The sequence below is a fragment of the Beauveria bassiana genome, assembly GCF_000280675.1.
Source record: "Beauveria bassiana ARSEF 2860 unplaced genomic scaffold BBA_S00086, whole genome shotgun sequence".
Classification (NCBI taxonomy): domain Eukaryota; kingdom Fungi; phylum Ascomycota; class Sordariomycetes; order Hypocreales; family Cordycipitaceae; genus Beauveria; species Beauveria bassiana.
This window is the reverse complement of record NW_007930921.1, coordinates 1-20123: the sequence shown is the minus strand read 5'-3', so window position 1 is coordinate 20123 and position 20123 is coordinate 1. Positions and strand designations below refer to the sequence as shown.

At 46.7% G+C, this 20123-nt stretch overlaps 4 protein-coding genes across 4 annotated transcripts; 2 read left to right on the top strand and 2 right to left on the bottom strand.

Annotated features, from left to right (window-relative positions):
* Positions 1-154: 154 nt before the first annotated feature.
* On the bottom strand, positions 155-11001 carry BBA_10087 (WD repeat domain-containing protein; the record flags this gene model as incomplete). Its single annotated transcript, XM_008605184.1, has 21 exons — positions 155-198; positions 290-504; positions 561-706; positions 769-777; positions 842-1014; positions 1093-1931; positions 1997-2118; positions 2207-2533; positions 2634-2677; positions 2755-2780; positions 2837-3068; positions 3116-3344; positions 3395-3648; positions 3692-4391; positions 4433-6226; positions 6395-6712; positions 6769-6957; positions 7016-7077; positions 7588-10755; positions 10806-10925; positions 10992-11001. The coding sequence occupies 21 exons, from the start codon at positions 10999-11001 to the stop codon at positions 155-157; spliced, it is 9021 nt and encodes a 3006-aa protein (XP_008603406.1).
* A 1313-nt stretch (positions 11002-12314) lies between these two features.
* On the top strand, positions 12315-14672 carry BBA_10086 (serine/threonine-protein kinase ksg1; the record flags this gene model as incomplete). Its single annotated transcript, XM_008605183.1, has 2 exons — positions 12315-14258; positions 14322-14672. 2 exons carry the CDS (start codon positions 12315-12317, stop codon positions 14670-14672), a joined length of 2295 nt encoding a protein of 764 aa, XP_008603405.1.
* Positions 14673-15286: 614 nt separating this feature from the next.
* On the top strand, positions 15287-16974 carry BBA_10085 (SWI/SNF complex protein; the record flags this gene model as incomplete). Its single annotated transcript, XM_008605182.1, has 4 exons — positions 15287-15365; positions 15421-15695; positions 15751-16332; positions 16468-16974. 4 exons carry the CDS (start codon positions 15287-15289, stop codon positions 16972-16974), a joined length of 1443 nt encoding a protein of 480 aa, XP_008603404.1.
* A 286-nt stretch (positions 16975-17260) lies between these two features.
* Positions 17261-18910, bottom strand: BBA_10084 (conidiophore development protein hymA; the record flags this gene model as incomplete). The annotated part of the gene is made up of 4 exons (XM_008605181.1): positions 17261-17725; positions 17780-18259; positions 18454-18611; positions 18751-18910. The coding sequence occupies 4 exons, from the start codon at positions 18908-18910 to the stop codon at positions 17261-17263; spliced, it is 1263 nt and encodes a 420-aa protein (XP_008603403.1).
* Between the last annotated feature and the right edge of the window lie 1213 nt (positions 18911-20123).

Genomic DNA, 20123 nt, shown 5'->3' with positions numbered 1-20123 from the left:
TAATGAGGAACGGATAGCCCTTCCATGACCAAATTTGCGATACTCAAAAATCCTTCACCAAGGATGAACCCCTGTATTGTTAGTACGTGCTCGTAGAGATTTAAGCGACATTGCCTTACCGAAGCTAGAATGATGAGTGGTGTGCTGGAGCGCCTCATGACGTGCAGCCAGACCCAAGCCAGTATACCACCGGCAGCCCTGGCAAGGGTAAAAGAAGGCACATTGTACATGCCTAATTAGTCAAGTCGTTAATAAAGGCAGAATATTTCGATGCTGCAGCTCAGCTTACCAACCGCCACAGCAATACCTCCCGGTATCCACGAGCGCCACGATTTGCCAACAGCAACAGTTCTCAGTACAGTGACACAAGCGAAAAGTGCACCAGCAGCGATTGCCCATTCTTTGGCCATGTAAGGCAAGCCTTGACCTGTGACTAAACGCGCAGTAAAGATCCAGACATACGCCGTAGGGACCTGGAAGAGATCACCGGGAATCTCATATATACTGAGCGATATGAGTAACGGACAGTAGATCCTAAAACGCTCCGAATGACTGCTTACCGCGTATATAGACGGTAGATAAAGGCGCTGAGTACTGCTCCAACCGTTGCTCCTATCATCTGTCCCCAGAATTGCGCTTTAGGAGATGCACCAAGTAGATGGCCAGTCTTCAGATCTTGCATCAGGTCTCCAGCTTGTAGGGCACCCTTTTCAATGTGGAATGTGAGCTTTCTCATCCTCGCTGTCGCAATTGCAGTATAGCACTTACCGCTTCAGACTAAATTACAGGAAGTATTAGCTGTCGGGTCAGCAAACACTACTGACAAGGGGAATCCACTGACCACTGCTCCGGCAACGAGATTGATGAGTACACTCGATTTGTTCGATTGTGGAATAATGAACGCAAAGAAGAGCTGTGCCAGCTTGCTTATACCAGACACAGGATTCAAATCAGTTTCGCCGAGAGCCCGGACACCCATAATACTTAGTACAAGCGCCATGAAGACCGCGATTACTGTAGCGTGTAGGGGTACCATGTCTCCAAAACAAGTATGTATCGTGAAGATACAGAGAGTAATTGAGAGCAACAAACCAATGACGACAGCTCTATTGCTGATACGCTGGGCCTGCGGAGCGTCCTCATCCTTTTGCTCGGCGCAGTATGCAGGTACGTCATCCTCATCCTCGGTCGAATCGTCATCTTGTCTCTGCAGGAGGGCATAGCGAGCTCTACTACCTGGTAACAATTTCCCAAAAGACTTTCGTCGAACGGCATTAAGTAAAGAAGGAAGTGAGAGATTGGAGTCCCTCAGGAACAGTGACCTGGTGGCGAGGTAGCCAAGGCTGACGACGGCGTCCACCAACATGATGGCTAAGGAAATCCAAACAATCCAACCCTTGCTTCCCCTGTCCCAGTCATCGACTGGGCCGGGAGCCCATCCCCTGTACTTTGCCAGAGGACTCAGAATGGCCCATCCAACGAAAGCGCCAAGTGCCATATGCATAGTCGTCTCTGTTCCCATGATGATGCCCTGCCCGACGTATGCGAGACTGGGATTCAGCGTCCAGAGCCACGTTTTGGCTGCTGCAGTCCCGAAAACTGGTATGTTTCGAAGAACAGGAAAGAAGTACGTCAGAAGAGTGGCAAATCCTGATATGGTGAAACAAAGGAGCAGAAGTCTCAAGTTTGCTGCCCAATCCGTGCCACTCTGTGCTATAGCAGGCTCACCCCCCCGTGCAGCCACACTCACTTCTTCTGCTTGCTCATCATTGTCGTTGTCTTGAGGAACAAGACTGGCGAACCCGCCCTTCGATGCCTTATCTAGTGCTTGCTTAGACTGCGTACCCTGGCCATGAAGCACAGATATAAGAACGGCAGTACTAAAGCCGCTCGGGAATCGCAAGCGTTCTCTAATAATAACTTGCTTGCGCCTATTGAACATTAGTCAATTGAACACCGATTATACGAAGTCGAATCATGACTGGGCATGTCGTACAGAGGCACCGCAAAAACGACGCCGAAGTAGCAAAGGCCCAGCGACCAAATCACAAGCTGCCATGTGCTCAAATTTAGCGACCCTCTTTCTTCTGGAGAAAGGAGATAGTCAATAGCAGGTATCTGAAGCTTAGTCAGAAATAATAGAGAAATTGTCTGGTCGGAGATTCGAGCCGGAGTGGCCAAAGCCTCCCTGATCGTTGATACGCACTACACCAACAAATCCGCAGCCGAGCGGCATGATGGCCATACCGCATGCAACGCTTTGGACAAAAACATTTTCCACGGGCGAAAACGGGAGTTCGATATGACTTCTCAGCAGTCGAAAAATGCCAAAACCCATCAGACTTGCCGGCATGGACATGATGGAGACCCATCCTGTCTGAAGTCCAAAGTAGACATTGGCCGCACAGATGACTGTGCCGATGGCTAGACCGGCTGTGACTGCGCGGATGGTGAAATTCTGCCCGGGTATACTAGGCGCCATTGTCTTCGCCTTTTTGACGATTACGTAGGCCCGTTCCAAAGCGTGTTGATGCTGAAGAAGCTGTAGTCTACAAACAGCTATTGAGGTGAGGACGCTGCGAGGCGATCCTTGTTAGATTAGTCATGAACGTGGAAAGTTTAGGCTGCCGTACCCGCTGCAGCGCGACCAGCGATGTCACGAAAGCGTGCGCTAGCACTGTGAAGCATCACCAATAGGTAAGTAAGTGGCTGTGTAACCCAGCTTTAGTTTGTTATTACCCGAACAACGCATACGCATTTTGTATTGAGTAGTCTCAAGACTGTGTCGATGATATATATGACAGGCTACGGGATATACTATATTCTCCTACATTACAATCCAAAGCTATCGAGGAGCGAGCCTGCATCCGGCTCTTCGAAAGTAGTTGGAGCTGGAGCTTCTTTCTTCGCGCCTCCCTTGTTTGGGTCTGGCAATCCTGTCTGCAGTTGCATTAGAGGCAGATCGTTGACAACAAGAGAGCTCCTACGTCGCAGAAGCTTTAACGGATTAGCCTCTCCACCAATGCCTGTCGTGGATGGTTGCTGAAATTCCCAGTTTCTCACTGTCTCTGCGTAAGTTCCATATCGCGAAACATATCTTCATGATTTCGCTTACCTAAGTCCAGACCCAGAAGATCACACCCCATACGATCGTATATCTTCGCGCTGTGTAAAATAAACTCCCATTCTACTCTTGGATTCACTTTTGAAGCACCACGTAAGGTTTGTAGGCTCTTGTGACGTAGCTGTCCATATAGAACGACCAAGGCTGGATCATCTGTCAAGAATAGCCGGGAGCGAAAGTCCGGGGAGGTCGGAGTCTCCAACAAGGTGTAGACTGGGGTCTATGTCAAGTGTCAGTGACAAATAGAACTGCGGTCGAAAGTTAACATACTATTAGCGCCCGCACAGCCATATCCTTTCGTCCAAGCATCCAGAAAGCCCACGACGCTAACCATCTATCGCCTTCCTGAGCTGCCAATGGTAAAACTTCGTCTTGCAGTAACTTGCGCAGAATTGGGCCGCTATCGCCTTCGTAAACACGAGTTATTGCAATAGCTAGCTGGATATCCTTCAACTGGCGGAGGCAGACTTCGACAGCATCACCAAGTCTGCCAGCAAGAAGGAAAAAAGCCGCAGCGTATTCTACTATATTAGCCCGAAATAGAGCCAGGAAGGGTAATAAACTTACGAAAACGACGTTTTCCTAGCAGTGCATACGCGTTCTTCTGAGCCACTGTCTTCCACCTGTCCTCCTCAAAGTTGTTAAGTAGCAATCGCTGCGTCGCTGCTTGCTCCTTGTTTCCGACAGCCATGCGCCAGAGCGCCTGAAGAACGGTTTTCTTTTTTAGAGCCAAATAAAACAAACTGCAATCGACAGGACTCTTGGTCTCGCTGTTAGTGTATTCGTTTTTTGCCACGTTCTCGAACTGTGCTCGCAAAGTAGACACGTCCGTAATCCACATGAAGAGGCCGCTTTCCCGAGCATGCTTCCAGAGCATAGGCCCATGTGTCTGCCGTGCGACAAAGCCAACAAGGATATCTTGAGTAGTCGAGTGGTACGCCCAATCTATTTCTCTCCAAGATAGCTGAATCTCACTGGTTCGTCCTTTTCGAAGTGCGTGTTGGCGAAAGAACAGCATGAAACGCGCGCCGTTCTCATCCATGGATCGGCGGTGCTTCTCGACAAATGCAGTACACTCAATCATGTCCATGAGCTGAATTTGCTCGTGACCAGAGAGTTGTGGAATCCGAACTTTCTTCAGCAATTCATTGAGAGAGTTTGCTGTAGTCTCTTGAAAGGGCTCCTCTTCATCATCGTGCTCATCAGCTTCAGAACTTAGATACTGCACTTGACCTTTCTTGGAAAGCGGCTCCATCACATGCTTCGGCTATTAGTTCATGTATTCAAACTTCCGAATCTTTGACTTACTGTTCCCTCATAAATTTCTGTCACGTCTAATCCCACATAGTCGTCGACAGGTTCCCCTGGAACAATATATTTCAGAATCTTATGCAGAGACTTAAGAATTCGCCCAACGAGGAGACCTTTTCCAGAGAGAACACATTGGCTCAGGAATTGAGGATGAAATATAGGCAGGGGGCCATTGAATCTTTGAACAGCTTCAAAGATATCCCAGGAACCATCGCGTCGCTGCGGTAATCGAATGTCCAGCATATTAGCATCATCGCTATTGACAAGCCGATCCTGGACAAACAATTGATTCCCAGCACCAATAACAAGATGACCGTCTCCAAGCCATGTCGAATCCCCGATAGGATGAGGCGTAAGCTCTCGTATGCTTATTTCGCGGATTTGTGCCCATGCTGGTCCTTGATTTAGGTAGTCGAAACGCATTTGGGAAAGTAGGATGACTCGGTACGGAAATCCAACAGCCAGTATTGACTGTCCATCCGGCGTCGAAGTCCAATCCAGGTCCTGTATGAGATTATGTGCATCATAATTTTCTTCAAATTCCAGGCGGGAGCCACCAATATCCCAGATTGTGAGTTGGGACCGTGAATCATTTACCAATGCAGCTTTTTTCAGAGTGCTTCCACTCGCTAGCGCCGGTTCTTCCATCCCAGTTTCTGTACAGCAGGTGGAAAGCCAATCAACTCTCTGCTTTTGCAAATCCACTCTCGCGGTCCAAAAATTGACGCAACCGCTCTTTGTATAAGAGATGGCAACATCTCGGGCAAACACATCCAGGAAGCCCGATGCAACAGGCGTTTTGCCAGCAGGGTCAACAGGAAGAACGTATTTCAGCCCATTGGCGACATCCAGCTCAAATCGACAGAACTCATCGATACGACCAGTAGCTATGCCATGAGCCCTCTTGGTATACGCTGGCAAGTTGACCTCCCAAACAATGCCAGTACGTTCGGATGTTATCATAGAGATATGGGCTTTCGTTCTTGCGCTAGGTTCTGCGCGAGGCAGGGCAATTAAACAAAGGGCCCTTCCGCTCCACTGAGTTGAACACTTGGCAAGCATGTATGCTCTACTGGACCGACAGTCCCATAGAGAAACGCTGTCTGTATCAAGAAAGACAACGAATCTGCCTTTGCGAAGAACGCAAACCCTGAGAATGTGACCGGGATGTGTTATGACGCTCCTTCGATTGAGGCCAGAATTTGGTGCAGAACGATGCTCCGGATGATTCCACACAATACACTCTCCTGTTTCGGTTCTTGATACCACTGCACGCCCGCTGAAGTTACGATTAATTTTGGTAACAGGGGCCGAATGCCCCGACCAAACAGTTTGGAGAGCAATCCGCTGATCGTTTGTTGTAGGGCTGAACAAATTTGCGACATCGCTGTAAAACACGCCAATTCTGCCATCGAATGAATGCAGAAGAAGCGCTAGTTGGCCGCTTTTCTTGTCAAAATATGACTGGGCTTCGATATGGGACATCTCTGACAAAATCGTGAAGCCTTCCAGTGATTCCAAAGCCGGTGACCTGACTTGAGCAATATTAAACACACGGTCGCCCTGGGGGCTATTGTTGCCAGCACTGTCTATAGCCCAAGCTGACATTATGCCATTGCAGTTTATCGCCAGACATACTTCTGGTGACTTGTTTGCAACAGCCACCAAGTGTTCCATAGCTACTTCGTCTGTAGAAGGATCGTCGGACATTCGCACCTGAACTAGATGCTCCACACAGGGCATGAACTCACGCCCATCAACGATACAGATAATCCAGCTGGACAAGTCGCTCTGTAGATCACTAGAGGTAGCATTAATATTGATAGACCCCCAAAGTTGCCAGTGTTGCCCGTCTGCCGTTTCCGTAGTAGCCCAGATACGGACCAAACCGTCTAGGCAGAATGTATAGAGAACATTGCTCGCAGATTGGTCCACATGGAGGGGCCTCCGCCAGCGTACCATGGTGACCACATCTGGATGCGGTAGGTATGAGTGATCGAACCGAACTTCGTCTCGACCGTACGCTAGCCGACGCCACACTTTTGGCAACTTATCATGATGAGAGACGGAGGCAATGTAGGCTGAGTCGTATGAAAGAGTCGCAACTTTGGCCTTGTTTGGAAGTGATTTCTGCCATGAGCATCGAATCTCCTCTTTCGTAGAATAAAGTGACAATGCAGATGATGCAGCGAGAAGTTCCTCTTCTCGGCCCCATGACAACGCAAATGACTCTCCAGTTGCGGCTTGTGGTGTTTCGAAAGACGCTTCTAATGCCCACTGTCTGGTGTCAGCTCAGTCCGGTTGTAGATGTATCAATTAGTGGCCATTCTGACCTTGTATGGATCTTCAAATCGGGCGCTCGGTCGATACACTCGGATTGAGTTGGTAGTACAGACAGCTATCTTGCCACTCGCATCGTCAAAGGCGATGGCTTCAAGTTCGTCATCATTTTCATCGTAGATAGCTTGTATGATTTTTTGCGGGTCGTCCAAAATCGTCAGCGCACTGCCAGTGATATAAGCCTGTGTTGTTGCAACGAATAAATCAGCTTAGCCACGATCGCGTGGTAGGAAAGCTCACATTGACGTGTTTGTTGGCCCAGAGGCCAGTAGCGAATCCTTGAAGCCTTGACTGCGGCTTTCCTGGTAGAACGGCGCTCATGCTACCAGATTGTCGTGTATTTTGGCACTGCAGTTTCAACGATGTCGGCCGTTTCGAAGTTCAAGCTCGGTGCACGGGATGTCTTGGGAGCTCACATGCTATCTATGTGGGGCCCCGTGCATCATCGATCTCGACTGACGAATTCTTGGCCTTGCGACTACCCTAGGTCTATCAGCTTGGTTTTGGTGTATCATTATGTACGGGATTTCGGCAGTCTCCTTCAGTACACTTAGAAGCAATGATCATAAAACTAGATAAAGAAGAAGACAGAAGTCGATCAATGCTATTACTTCACTTTAATACCAAAACAAACGTTACTGCCAGGCAACAACTATGCCCCAGAAATGAGACTCCCCAGATATGCAAAAAGTATCTGAACTACACATAGACATGTCAAAGGTTCGCTTGCAGGTGCGCGAAGCTTCTATACTTCACGTTTGTGCGTCTCCATGATATTGCGTCTTGCATCCATCGTCAACCAATTCGCCCACCTCCAGCAAATCGTGACGATTGAGGTGATGTCTTGGCCGCGCGTAACCAGTCGTAGGGGTCATTCTTGAGATCGCTCCTGACAGGGTTTCTCATTGACTGCCTGCTTGGTATTGTAGGGCCGCGCCAATTCTCAGTCGGAGATATCTGGCTTCGTGACATAAGCCTGGCCGACACTCCATTGGTAATCGCGGAATCAGTATAACCTGGAAGCTGCTTTTCGCCTGTCCGATGCTTGATCAACGAGATATTCGGCTGAAATGACTGCTCTGAGATGGTAGAAACCGCTGACTTGTTGAAGGCCGTGTTTCGAACCTCAATGCTTCGTCGTAGATCCGTGGGCACTGGCACCTGCGGCGTCGTAGAGGCTGATTTGCCAGGTCGGAATACTAGACCACGGTGGAGAACTTGACGAGGTTTTCTTGTGCTTGATGCCAAATCATAACCGGTCCCAGCCTCATCGCTGAACCTGGAGGAGGTCGCAGACTGCTCGTCTGCTTCTCTGAAAGAGGGCATGGTATTTGCCAATGTGCTCGACATTGCCAGTGGCCTCCCGGTCCACCGTGTAGGAGTATCTAGAGGAGCCGCAGGCGTGTCGAAGGCTCGAAGGTACTGGGAAACAACCCCAGGTTGAGCAGTTGACTTCCTTGCCGATATCGTTTTCCAGGATCGTCGGCCATTGAAGGCCTGGTGGTGCGGTGTGACCGAAGGGTGTCTAGCATCAGTAGCTTCTAAAACTTGTCTTGAATGTCGCCAAACTTGGAATGCCCGGCTTCTTTTATCTGCATTATGTCTTTGCTGGACCATTGCCGCCGTGTGTCCTCGACCACTTCCTTGCAAAGAAGAGATTGACCACGATTTCAAGGCTTGCCGCTGCTTGCGCTGTACCCACATGTTCCAGCTTTGCGCATCCTGCTGCGCCGATTGTTCGGAGAGCTCTCGCCAATTGCTCAGTACATGATGCACTGCATATTTTTGCCCAGTAGCACGCTGCTCCTTGTTTTGGCTAGCTGCCGCTAGCCATATTTGAACTGCATCCAGCTTCAGGTTCCGCGTCTGTGATTCAAGATGCTCCTTCGCCTCGGCAGCAACAGAACTGTACCTCTGTGCCGAAGAACGCCATAAGCGCAATGCAGAATGGAATTGCCTCTTCTTCCTTGCGGATGATACCTCCTTGTAGCGAGCCCTGAGCTGCTGCCTTATCTCTTCTTTTCGAGAAGCCTTCTTGGCTTCATAAGCACGATCAAACACCCGTAGGAATCTTGATGCCATGATGAATAGTCGGGCTCGATATGCGTAATACTCAAGTTTGCTCGTATAGTCGAGAAAGTGCTCAACTCGGCTAAGAGCAGCCGTGACTTGGCACCGCTCAATAGCGCAAGCTGCTCTGCACTGCTGCGTTCTTCCATTCTCGATCACACGAATCCACTTGGTCAATGCACAGGTGGCACTCTGGTAGTCACTTCGCCAAACAAATGCCTGGGCCCGGGCGCGCAAGTTCCAGTTATCCAAGGAAAAATGTGCTCTTTTCCAGAGTAGGTTGGCACGATATACCTGTGCCCTCTGTTCAACTTCGGTGTGATCCCACCAGGCCGCTAGATGAGCAAACATCGGCCGGGCCAATCCAACCTGTTTACTGACAGCAAGCTGTCTTTCCGCTTGCTGAGCCTTGCTGGCCCAATGGTGTATCAGATGATTTTTCTGAATACATTGCCGGTTTTTAACCGCCAATTCCGCTTGATTTTGGTGCAAGGTCGTTAGGTTATGCCACAACCGAACAATGCCCCGTTTGGCACGTTGTGTGGTTTCGTGTCGGATTCTTTGTCGAGCAGTACTGCAGAGCCATTGGCACATCGCGCGTTTCGCTTTGTGGATGCGATATGTTTCGTATATGGCTGATGCCGCTGCTCGCAACTGCTCCTCTTGGCAGGCAACAGCACGGCGCAGCTTTTGCACGGCAGTGGCGGCTCTAAGATAGTTGATGACAGGTGCCCTCGAGTTCGGAGCATTGCTCCAACCTCGGAAGCAGCGAAACCGAATCATGTGTCGGCGCGCTACGGCCTCTTTCTCTAATCTGGCCGCAGTTATTTCGGCCCAGTGATTGAAAGCTCTGCTGGCTAGGTATATTTCTCGGGCCCGGCCAGCACGGTTAAGTATAGTAGTGTAATCACCATGGTGCCTAACGTCCTGCTCTCGTGACGTTGCCAGACGATGATGGGCAGTGGGAGCAGGCAGAAGCGAGCTCTTGACTGTGAGCTGCTTTGTGTCCACCTCGATTGATGATTCTGCGTGACGAGGAAGAAATAGAGTTGCTCTTGGAGACTTGATCTTCCAAGACTCTCTCGTGCCAGGTCCTGCCATTCTTTGAGTGTCGATTGTGGGTGAAGCCATGCGATCCAACAACGGCAGTGAAGATGCACCTCGAGTTTCCCTCTTCTTGCTCGCACTACGCCATCGATCGAGTATGGCAAGAACTGATGGTCGCGTCAAGGCAGCTCTTAATACAGGCAACTCTATTCCGGCCTCCGGGTACCCAGGAACATCCTCTGTAGGTACTTCAAAGCGAGTAATGACAGGCTGCGTCGACAAATGACCGGTCCCTCGTTGATAACTCTGTTGAGTGCCTTGCGGTTGAGGAGGGCCACTCAAAACACTTTCAAAGCTCGGATACGAGCTCAAATTCGGAAGAGGAATGGATGTGGAGGGTGAATATCTGGCCACTGGTTTGGACTCTGTTTCGATGCTTTCGGGTTCGTGTTCTGTAGCGCTGGGCCACGGCGTAGATAGCTCTCCAAGATTTCCATGAAGCCGCTTGGATGCTGATGATGGCTTCAGACACTCGATCCCAAGGTGATTCGGGTCATCCGACGAGGAGCGCGATGAGCGCGATGCTCTCTGTGAGATTGGGCTAGAGTCTCCATACTCTAGTGCTATTCCCATGCTAGCCAAGACGACTTGGAATTTCTCGGGCAGACTGCCGGAGCCCTTTTCTCCTCCAATACGAAATATCAGCCGCGAAAGATGATTCTCATCATCTGGATCGATACCATGCTTCGGGAGCACTTCATCATAAGCCTTGAAAAGAGCAGCTGCAGGAAGCGATCGCGCGCCGTTTGGATCATCTAGCTTTTCTTGGGCGATGGAGACGATTTCATGCAAGATTTCGATATCTTCGACGCGTCAATATCACGTTACCGTCGCACTTTAAGTATTTACAAACCTTCATTTGAGTAATAAGGGTCCTGAGTTGTCGATGTCCACGCTCGGGAATGTGAGTCGACATGATAGTGCGGGAGCGACGGTAGTTTGTTCCTTGACGGTGGAAACGGCGCGTAAGCCACTATAATTGTATGGCACACATTAAGTCATGCCGATACTGGTTCACATGAAGATGCTCGAGACATACTTGAACCCATATTCGGGAGCGCTTGCTAGCGGTCCATAATAGAGGGAGAAGGCGAACAAGCAAAGCTTATGTCGAGGTTGGCCAGCTCAGACACGGGATGTCGTTGATGATTCATGACCAGTCAAATCGAGGTTATCGTTTCAATCACCGCGCAGATTGCGTAGTAGTTTGCGGCGATTTTGGGTGTTCAGCAAGATTGAAGCAAATCGATACGAGGTAGAATTATTGGTCTCCATCGCGACATAGTAGCTACCAAAGACGATGGGGCACGATCAGCCACGGCTTTACGCGTTGAAAGGTGTGTCTCGCGTCTTGACCGGTAGGTGGGTCTGTAAGGACTAGATTACCTAATACTAATATTAAGTTATAAGAAATTTTATGTAAAAGAATTAATCAAGTAGTAGAATTATTATCTTAAAGGAATAGTCTATCTTCTTAAATTAATTACTTCTAGCTTAAAAATTATTTCTTTTTTATAATCTTAAATTCTTTAATTAATTTACTTATAAAAAACTTTCTTTAATATTTTTATTATTACTAGTTTTACGAACTTATATAACTAGTAAATAGTATATACTTATATTATACCTAAACTAGTAATATAATTAAAAATGCCTTTTTTTATATTATTATTATTATATTATTTAAGTTAAGTTAAAGAGTTTATTTAATACTTTTACTTTTAAAAAGATAAGGAAAACTAAAGTATTTAAATTAGAATCTATTTTTCTTTATACTAAAATTAAACTATATTTAATAAAAAAAATAATATAAAAAATAATACCTATATTATTAAAGAAGTTATTTAATATAATTTTAAGTTTACTTTATAATATAATAATATTAAAACTAAGTTTAAAAAGTTTATTTTTTTTACTAAATAAAGTTTAAAGTTTATTAATGATAGTTAAAAAGATTATTAAAATCTTTAAAACTATTCTCCTAACTTAAAAAGTAAATAATAAATAATAATTAAAAAGTTATTTTTATAAAATTAACTTTATCTTATTTAAAGACTTTATTTTACTTAATTTAATATATTAGACTTTATTAATATTAGAATTATAAGCTAACTTTTATATTAAATTTATTCAAAAAAAGAGTCTTTCTTTTCTTAGGCTAGTTTTAAAGTGCGCTAAACCTATCTAGGCCGTCCTAGAAGGTGGTGGGCTATCCTATACACCCGTGGCCGACTTTAGGTAATTGCTTAGTCGAGCAGCCGTGGGCCGAGTGGCGGAGTAAGCAAAGACGCATCATCCATCCTTATCGTCACTGCACCGCTCATTGTCCAAGGGAGCAGCTCGGTGCCCCCGGACTCCCAGAATGAACGGGGACTTGAGTCTCTCCCAGGCTCTTGGTGGTCTTCGGATAGCCAACCCTGACGCAGCAACGCAAGATCATCCCCCGAGGCACGCCAACCAAACTCCTCACGCAGCTACCACAAACAACACCTCGACCGCAGATCGCGAATTATCCTCTGTCGGCGATCTGGCCGAAGGTACCAATAACATCAGCACGGAACATTATCCCAATGAAACCGATCGCCAGCCTCACACGCACACGCACACGTCATTTGATGCACCAGACCCGCCAGCGCAGCATTCAATGTCGGCACACAGTCATGCCATATCCGAAACCCGCTACGGCGAGTCGCCATTGCAACAACAGTCAAACAGGCTCATGGCGCTCGCTGCAGGAAGCACAAATGAGTCCTTGCCGCACCGCCAACTGTCCAGAGGACGAGTCGATGGCCTTTTGCGCAATGAATTGGCCCAACCAGCGACATATTCCGGAAATGCACCTGGCCAAACGAGCGCAGAAGATTGGAAAGATCGTGGTGCTGCAGTTGGAATCAGGCGAGAAATCGATGCCAATGGCAGGTCGATTGTACGTCAAGTTAAAAAGGGTGTCCGAGACTTCTCATTTGGTCGGATACTGGGAGAAGGTTCATACAGCACCGTGTACCTGGCGACCGACAAACAGACTCTCAAGGAGTACGCGATCAAAGTGCTTGAAAAACGGCACATCATTAAGGAAAAGAAGATTAAATACGTCAACATTGAAAAGAACACCCTCAACAGACTTACCGAGCACCCCGGTATCGTCCGACTTTACTATACGTTTCAGGATGAAGCGTCTCTTTACTACGTACTGGATCTCTGCAACGGTGGCGAGCTTCTCGGCGTCCTCAAAAAGACGGGATCTTTCGATGTCGACTGCGTAAGATTCTACGGGGCTCAAATACTGGATGCAATCGACTACATGCATTCTCGAGGAGTTATTCATCGTGATTTGAAACCGGAGAATGTTCTTCTCGACAACCATATGCATGTGAAGATTACAGACTTTGGTACTGCGAAGCTACTGCAAGACCCAAGAGACCCGCAAAGTGTTACGCATACTGGCGCTACCGGGCCTGACCAAGACGAAGACAGAGCCGCGTCATTTGTTGGCACGGCAGAATATGTGAGCCCAGAGCTCCTGACACATAAGACTGCGTCAAAATCCAGTGATATTTGGGCATTTGGATGTATTATTTTCCAGCTCCTCGTCGGCAGACCGCCATTCAAAGCTGGAAGCGAGTACCTCACCTTCCAAAAAATTGTCAATCTTGAATATGAATTCCCACCTGGTTTCCCCCCAGCTGCGAGCGACCTCGTTGAACGTTGCCTGGTCCTTGATCCTAGCCGAAGGCTAACTATCGAGCACATAAAAAACCACGAATTCTTCGAAGGGCAGCAGTTTGGAAGAGGGCTATGGAGGTGTCAAGCGCCACGCCTTCGACCGTACGTTCCGCCGCCGCAAGAGCCAACAATTATCCAGTTGAACGGCTGTCCACCCAACAGCGCACCCAACACTAGCGAACATCGACAGCAATCCAGCCAAAAACCGACTCCCCGTCCAGGACGGATCATTACAGAGCTGCCACCGCCTACTCAGCTCGATATCGAATGGTCCCCCGTTCTCACGAAAGATAACGAACGAATACTCAAGTTAGCTGATCTCATGGTTATATCAAGCCCGCATGGCGGTGTCAATGGGAAGAGCGCAGATGAAGGTCATAAAAAGCTGTCCCGCTTCTTCGGGGGTAGCACAACAAAAAAACGGCAGAGACTCGTCATGGTTACTTCCAGTGGACGAATTGTCCTTGCTCCTGCCGGTGGAGAAGAAAAGCGATCTAAGCAGGAGCTTTCATTGCTCGCACCAGACAGCTCGTGGCACACCCACAATGACGCCAAAGGTCAACTGGTTTGGTGTGTAGACGTCGTAAGTTTGCTATTCCGAGCATTGAACTCTTAGTGTTCATTAGTTAATGCGAATGATTCTCAGGGTGGATACCGATATACCTTTGAAGAAACTAAAGGTACAGCGTCCTCAGAAAATGGCACATCTTACGCCGAGGAATGGATAAACAGCTTAGAGCGAGCACACGATCTCGCCATCTCTCAGAATCTTGTAGCGCAAGGAGCGGACAATGGATTCACCGAAATGTCTTCAAATGCACCTAGTCCTTCTAGCACTGTTGGTGGTCGAGGCAATGGGCCTGACTCGTACAGCATCAATGAGCGACCATCGCGTGGCCATCTCACCAAAGGTCAAGGTGGCACTGATGAGTCCAACCCCAAGAGGAACCGCTTCAGTAAACGACAGTCACGGAACGGTCTTGGTACTGCTTTCTGAAAGAGGAGAGGCTGTTTGTGCATGGGGAGGCGAATCACGCGTACAGCGATTTTATTTATGTTTCTATCAGCATTCTTCGTCAAAGAAGTAGTCCGTTCTGGCATTTGAAGCATGGCGTAATCTGGAAATCTGTGTCCTGTTTGGGCGCGTGCATACATGTTTTGGCACAAGGTTCGCGGCAATCAAGGGCTGATTGCTGCTGATTATCACAAATCAGCTTATATATTTAGTCATACAGCCCAACGCCTAACCTACAATGTTCGCTGTCAATTTCAAACTTGTGCACTAACAGTGCACTTTTCGTACTGCCTGGTGCTGCGATCTGTGACGGCAGAATACAAGAAATCTAGTAACAATGTGTAATCCATATATAGTTGATTAGCTGAACTTACTCAGATAGCGAAAACCTATTCGCATAAATCCCGCACGACTGTTTTGTAGGATGGTCAAATCGCCTTTTGTCGGACGTCAGTAGTTCTCTCGGAACAGTACAGTTGCGAACCAGCACGTGACCTGGCTCCATCTGGCGCTTGAACGCCTTAACACGCTGTCTTTGAGCGCGCAATGCCTCTCTAATAAGTGTGATTGTTGTCAACCATAGCAAGACTCCAAAGATGCAACAACAGTATCGTGCGTTTGCACAGCAAGCGCCACAGAGGTCGCCGCATGCGACTGCTCGTCGCGGTGGCATTGGTATGTCGCATTTTGCGCGTCTCGCGTCTCCTTCATCCCATTGACACTTTGACAGGCCCAATGATGTCTGCTGGACCTCACCCAGCCGTGCCGCTCACTCAAGCGCAAATGGCACAACAGCAGCAAGCCCAGGCACAGGCAGCTGAGCTTGCAAAGCGGCGCAGCCGCAAACCTACAGACAAAAGCATACCCGATGGCGTCGAGGACAGCATCATCAACCCGGAGAGCGCCCAGCGATACAGAGATCTCAAAGACATTGAGCGCCTCCTTGATGCGACTATCACGCGCAAGCGGCTTGATGTGCTCGACAATACACAGCATCTAACAAAGGTAGAGCAATTGTTAGTGCAAACATTCTGGATTAGTGACGCTGATGTTGAGTCAGTTGACGAAAACGCTTCGCATTTGGATCAGCAACACTGTACAGGATCAAGTCTGGCAGGGCAACGGACCGACATCTGACTCATTCGACTTCTCGGGCGCTGCTGAGGCATCCTACCGCGTAACAATTCAAGGCCGCCTTCTTGACGAAGTTCTCGAAGACGAGGTTGGAACAAAGCCATCTGCTGCAAACACTGCCACAGAGGATAATGACGTCAAAATGAACGAGGATGCGGTGACAACTGAAAGGTCGGGCACTGTGTCTAACAAATCGAAATTGTCATACTTCTTCAAATCCATGACCGTCGATTTCGACCGTTCACGCTTCCGCAATGGTGCTGAGCAGAGTGTTGAGTGGAAGAAGCCCGATGCGGCTCTTCGACAGCCCAACGGACCAAATCTTCCAGCCGCTGCTGATTTTGACGAGATCACGTTCAAGCGCAATGGCGACGAAAATGCAAATATTACAATCAACCTCTTTCGACAGGAAATGCCCGAGCGATATCAATTTAGCTCGGAACTGGCAGACGTTGTGGACACGAAGGAAGGTACACAGCAAGAGGCTGTCATGGGACTTTGGGAATACGTAAGGCAGCGCAGTCTGCAAGAGGATGAAGAGAAGCGCAACTTTCGTTGTGACGAGCTATTGAAAAAGGCGAGACCGCTAATATCCGAACCCAGTCACCGGGAAAACTAAGTTACATTACTAACCATATTGTAGGTCGTGAGGGCCGACGTTGGATTTATTCCGATGCTCAACGATTACGTGGCACAAAACCTGCGACCTCTTCCGCCCGTTTCCTTGCCATACACCATTCGTGTCGACGAAGAATTCCACAAAAACCCACAGCCGACCATCTACGATATACAAGTGGCCATCAGCGACCCCTCGAGAGCAAGCTTGCAGGAAGTGATCAACAACCCACAATATCTGGCTATGCTCAAGGATATCAGTGGACTCGATGAACAACTGGCACGTCTCGTGCAAGCTGTCTCAGCCTCCAAGGCTAAACACACGTTCATGAAGTCGCTGGGCGACGATCCCGCCACTTTTGTTAGGAATTGGTTGAGCTCGCAGAAGAGGGATCTGGAAGTTATCATGGGCGAAGGTTCCAATAGTGGCGATAATGGTTATGGTGACGAATGGCGCAGAGGTGGCAGCAACAGCCTCTGGGCCACACAGACCGCGAGGGAAAGTGTTAATGTGCTACTCTCTCGACAACGTTAGCCGCAGGCAGCATGCGGTCTGGGATTCTTGCAATGACTGGCGAAACTATGTACCGCCGTGTTGCAAAAATGAGCCGCTGAGATGGCAATTCGAGTTTGGCGTTATGTAGAATTGGTGCAAGGCCATATTGAAGAGTTATGAAACTAGTTTGGTCAGCTATTTTCATCGAGATGATGTATGCCCTCGCTCTGCAGACAGTGTACGGATACCTGAAGGCGTAGAACAACTGCGCACGGTCCTCAGCAGCGCTGCATTGGTCTCGTTATTATCCTAAATACTATGATATCTATCGCTGTGAGGACACTGGCGTTGGAGGCATGTTTCTAATTTGCTTGATCAGAAATTCTCGTTCGTCAATGAATTGTTCGTCATCTGTTCTGTCCTCCAAAAAATGGGACAAGAAGGTAAGAAGTTTCTCACGATTCATCAAGAGAATTTTCTGAACTGGCAAAGATTTATGTGGATTGGCGACAAACACTTTGAAAACGTGAAAGCCCTCGTACTGAACCATCTTGCGATCGTCTCGGAGCAGATTCATGCATATCTTCAAATGTTCGCCACTGTCGACGTATGCGGTCATGACGCTGTAGTTGGAGCGATCCAACAAAATCTCACCAAGAAGTTTAATAGACTGACGCTTGGTAACGTAACTGTTCGATTGCACCAGGATGTTATTGTATTTGTCAAAGAAGAGGTCGAAGTTTGCAGAGAGATATCGTGGAACAAGGTCTTTGTGTCGAGTGAGAAGCTCCTACACGGAAATATTAGCAGCTAGCCAATGACTTTACGCTGTTGTGCAAGTTACCCTGAATGTTGTGAAGGCGTCAGCAGCGACTTCGAATGAGCTTTTATTGATCCAGTCGAAGAACCTCCAGAATATACCCCTTCCGCTCTGAGGTCGGTCCCTGTCAATAGCATTGAGACCTTTTGCACTGGATCCCGGAGCGTCACCGTCATCGTAGAGAATGACGGCAGCTGCGGCTTCGTTTTTGAGTAGTTCGCGGAGTACTGATCCGGCTGGAGTGGCACTCTCTTTATGATCGTATGCGCGACACAGCTCCACAAGGACCTGGGGCCGATTGCAAACGACGTATGACAGGGCTATTGGATCGCTCTTCGGAGCTGCCGCGGCGGGACGAAATCGAAATACGTATGAGAAGATAACCTGAGTATCTTTCCGCGATTCGAAGGGTAAACGATGGAGATTGACGGCTAACAAGTGTAGGAGATCTTCGTCGATCATTCCGGTAACAAGTTGATATATTTGTTCTGGCGAGCTATCGGTCTCTGGAGATTCCAAAACGTTAATTTTGAATTACAAAGAAGTCAAGAGGTTGGTTTGACCCCGGTGGGTGAATGTACGTGCCTTGCGTGCCTTGCAATATCACTTTCATTTGGGCGAGAACGCGAGACAGCTCCTCGGCCTTCTACTGGTCAGTCAAGCCATGGCGAGTGATGAGTGATCGAGGAGAAACGTACTTTTGCAGTGCCCGTGGGACCATCGAGCTTCAGTACATGCTCGCGAGCTTGTTTGGGGAGATCAGCTGCGGTGCGAGCCCGAGCCCGACCAAACAGGAACGACATGGGGCCGTGTCGAATCCTGCTGTTCCCTTGTGCGTCTAGGCTGAAGTGGGTGACTGTATTGTGCCACAGGTGATGAATATCGATAAATGTGGCTGCCACTAGAATCGCTTGTCTGCTGTTTGGTGTAGGAAGATAAGTGGTCGCCGAGATGTGATTGTGACTGGTAAACAGTTGACGAAGGATGCTACTTACGCATCACGCGCAAGTAGGTACATGAAATTGGTAGGGTGGTAGGTAGGTTGGCAAGCGGGTACCAAAAAACATGGCCGATTCTCTCAGACATTCTACCAAATGGTGGCCATATGTTTTTGGTATCCGCTTGGTTGATTAGCACTCGGTGGACAAAAAACATGGCGGTAGTCTACCTACAACCATCACTAATCGTGGGCGAAAATCAGTGTATACCCGCCATGTTTTTTGTCCACCCCTTGGTTAGGTACGGGTACCTAAATCATGGATGTACTTGCCTAATTTAGGAAGGTAGGTGATGATAATATCCGTCGGCTAAGTACCTTCTATTCTTCATAGAACTACAGTAGGTCCAAGTAATTCCGCTCACGACCCTAAATCCCACTAAAATGCCTAGTTTTTAAGTAATATTATTATAATATTAGTAATATAAATAAATTATATATTAAATACCTAAAAGTAGGAAATTAAATAAAATATAACTTATAGTTTTTTAAAGATTTTTAAGTACTAAACTAAACTAAATATTATCTTATAAAATTAAAAATAAGTAAAAAAAAAGTAAATTTAAATAGTAAAGAACTTTTATAAGTTTTAATTTAAATATAATAAATTAACTTAACTTTATAAATATTTTTTTAAAAATAGATACTTATACTTTATTTATTAAATTTTTTTATTATAATTATAGAAAAATAATTTTAAGTCCTAGCTCTTATAGTATAAGTAGATTTAAAGTAGGTATTATAGTAGGATTTAGGGTCGTGAGCGGAATTACTTACGACCTACTATACGTGAGATAGAAGAAAAGATACCTAGGTAGATAAGTAGCTAAAAATCTATACCTACTTGTTCTAGCTGACCTAGAGCTGTCTTCTCTAAAACTCATGTGGTTACTCTTTATAGTAGTCTTCTATTCTAGTATTACAAACGAAGGAAAGAACACAAGGTAGCTAGAGAGGTAGCCTAAGAATATAACTAAATAGGTGCCTATAAGTTATTAAATTAAAATAAAAGATTATATAACTATACTATTCTTAAGTATAATAAATTAAATATAATCTATAAAAAGAGATTCTTAAAATTAGAAATAATTTAAAGTAATCTTATATTATAATTAAAAAAATAAATAAGTATTTAAAGAAAAAGTATTTTTAAAATTTTATAATTTAGATTTTTATTAATTAATTTATATAATATTAAACAATTAACTTTAGAAGTTTTACTTTTAATAGTATTTTATATAAAAATATTATTTACTATTATTTTATATTATTTTACTTAAATTTATTATTTAAAATATAAATAAATTATAAATAAAAAAAATTATTATTATATTATAATTAATTTTATTTAATAAATTACCCTTTAAACTA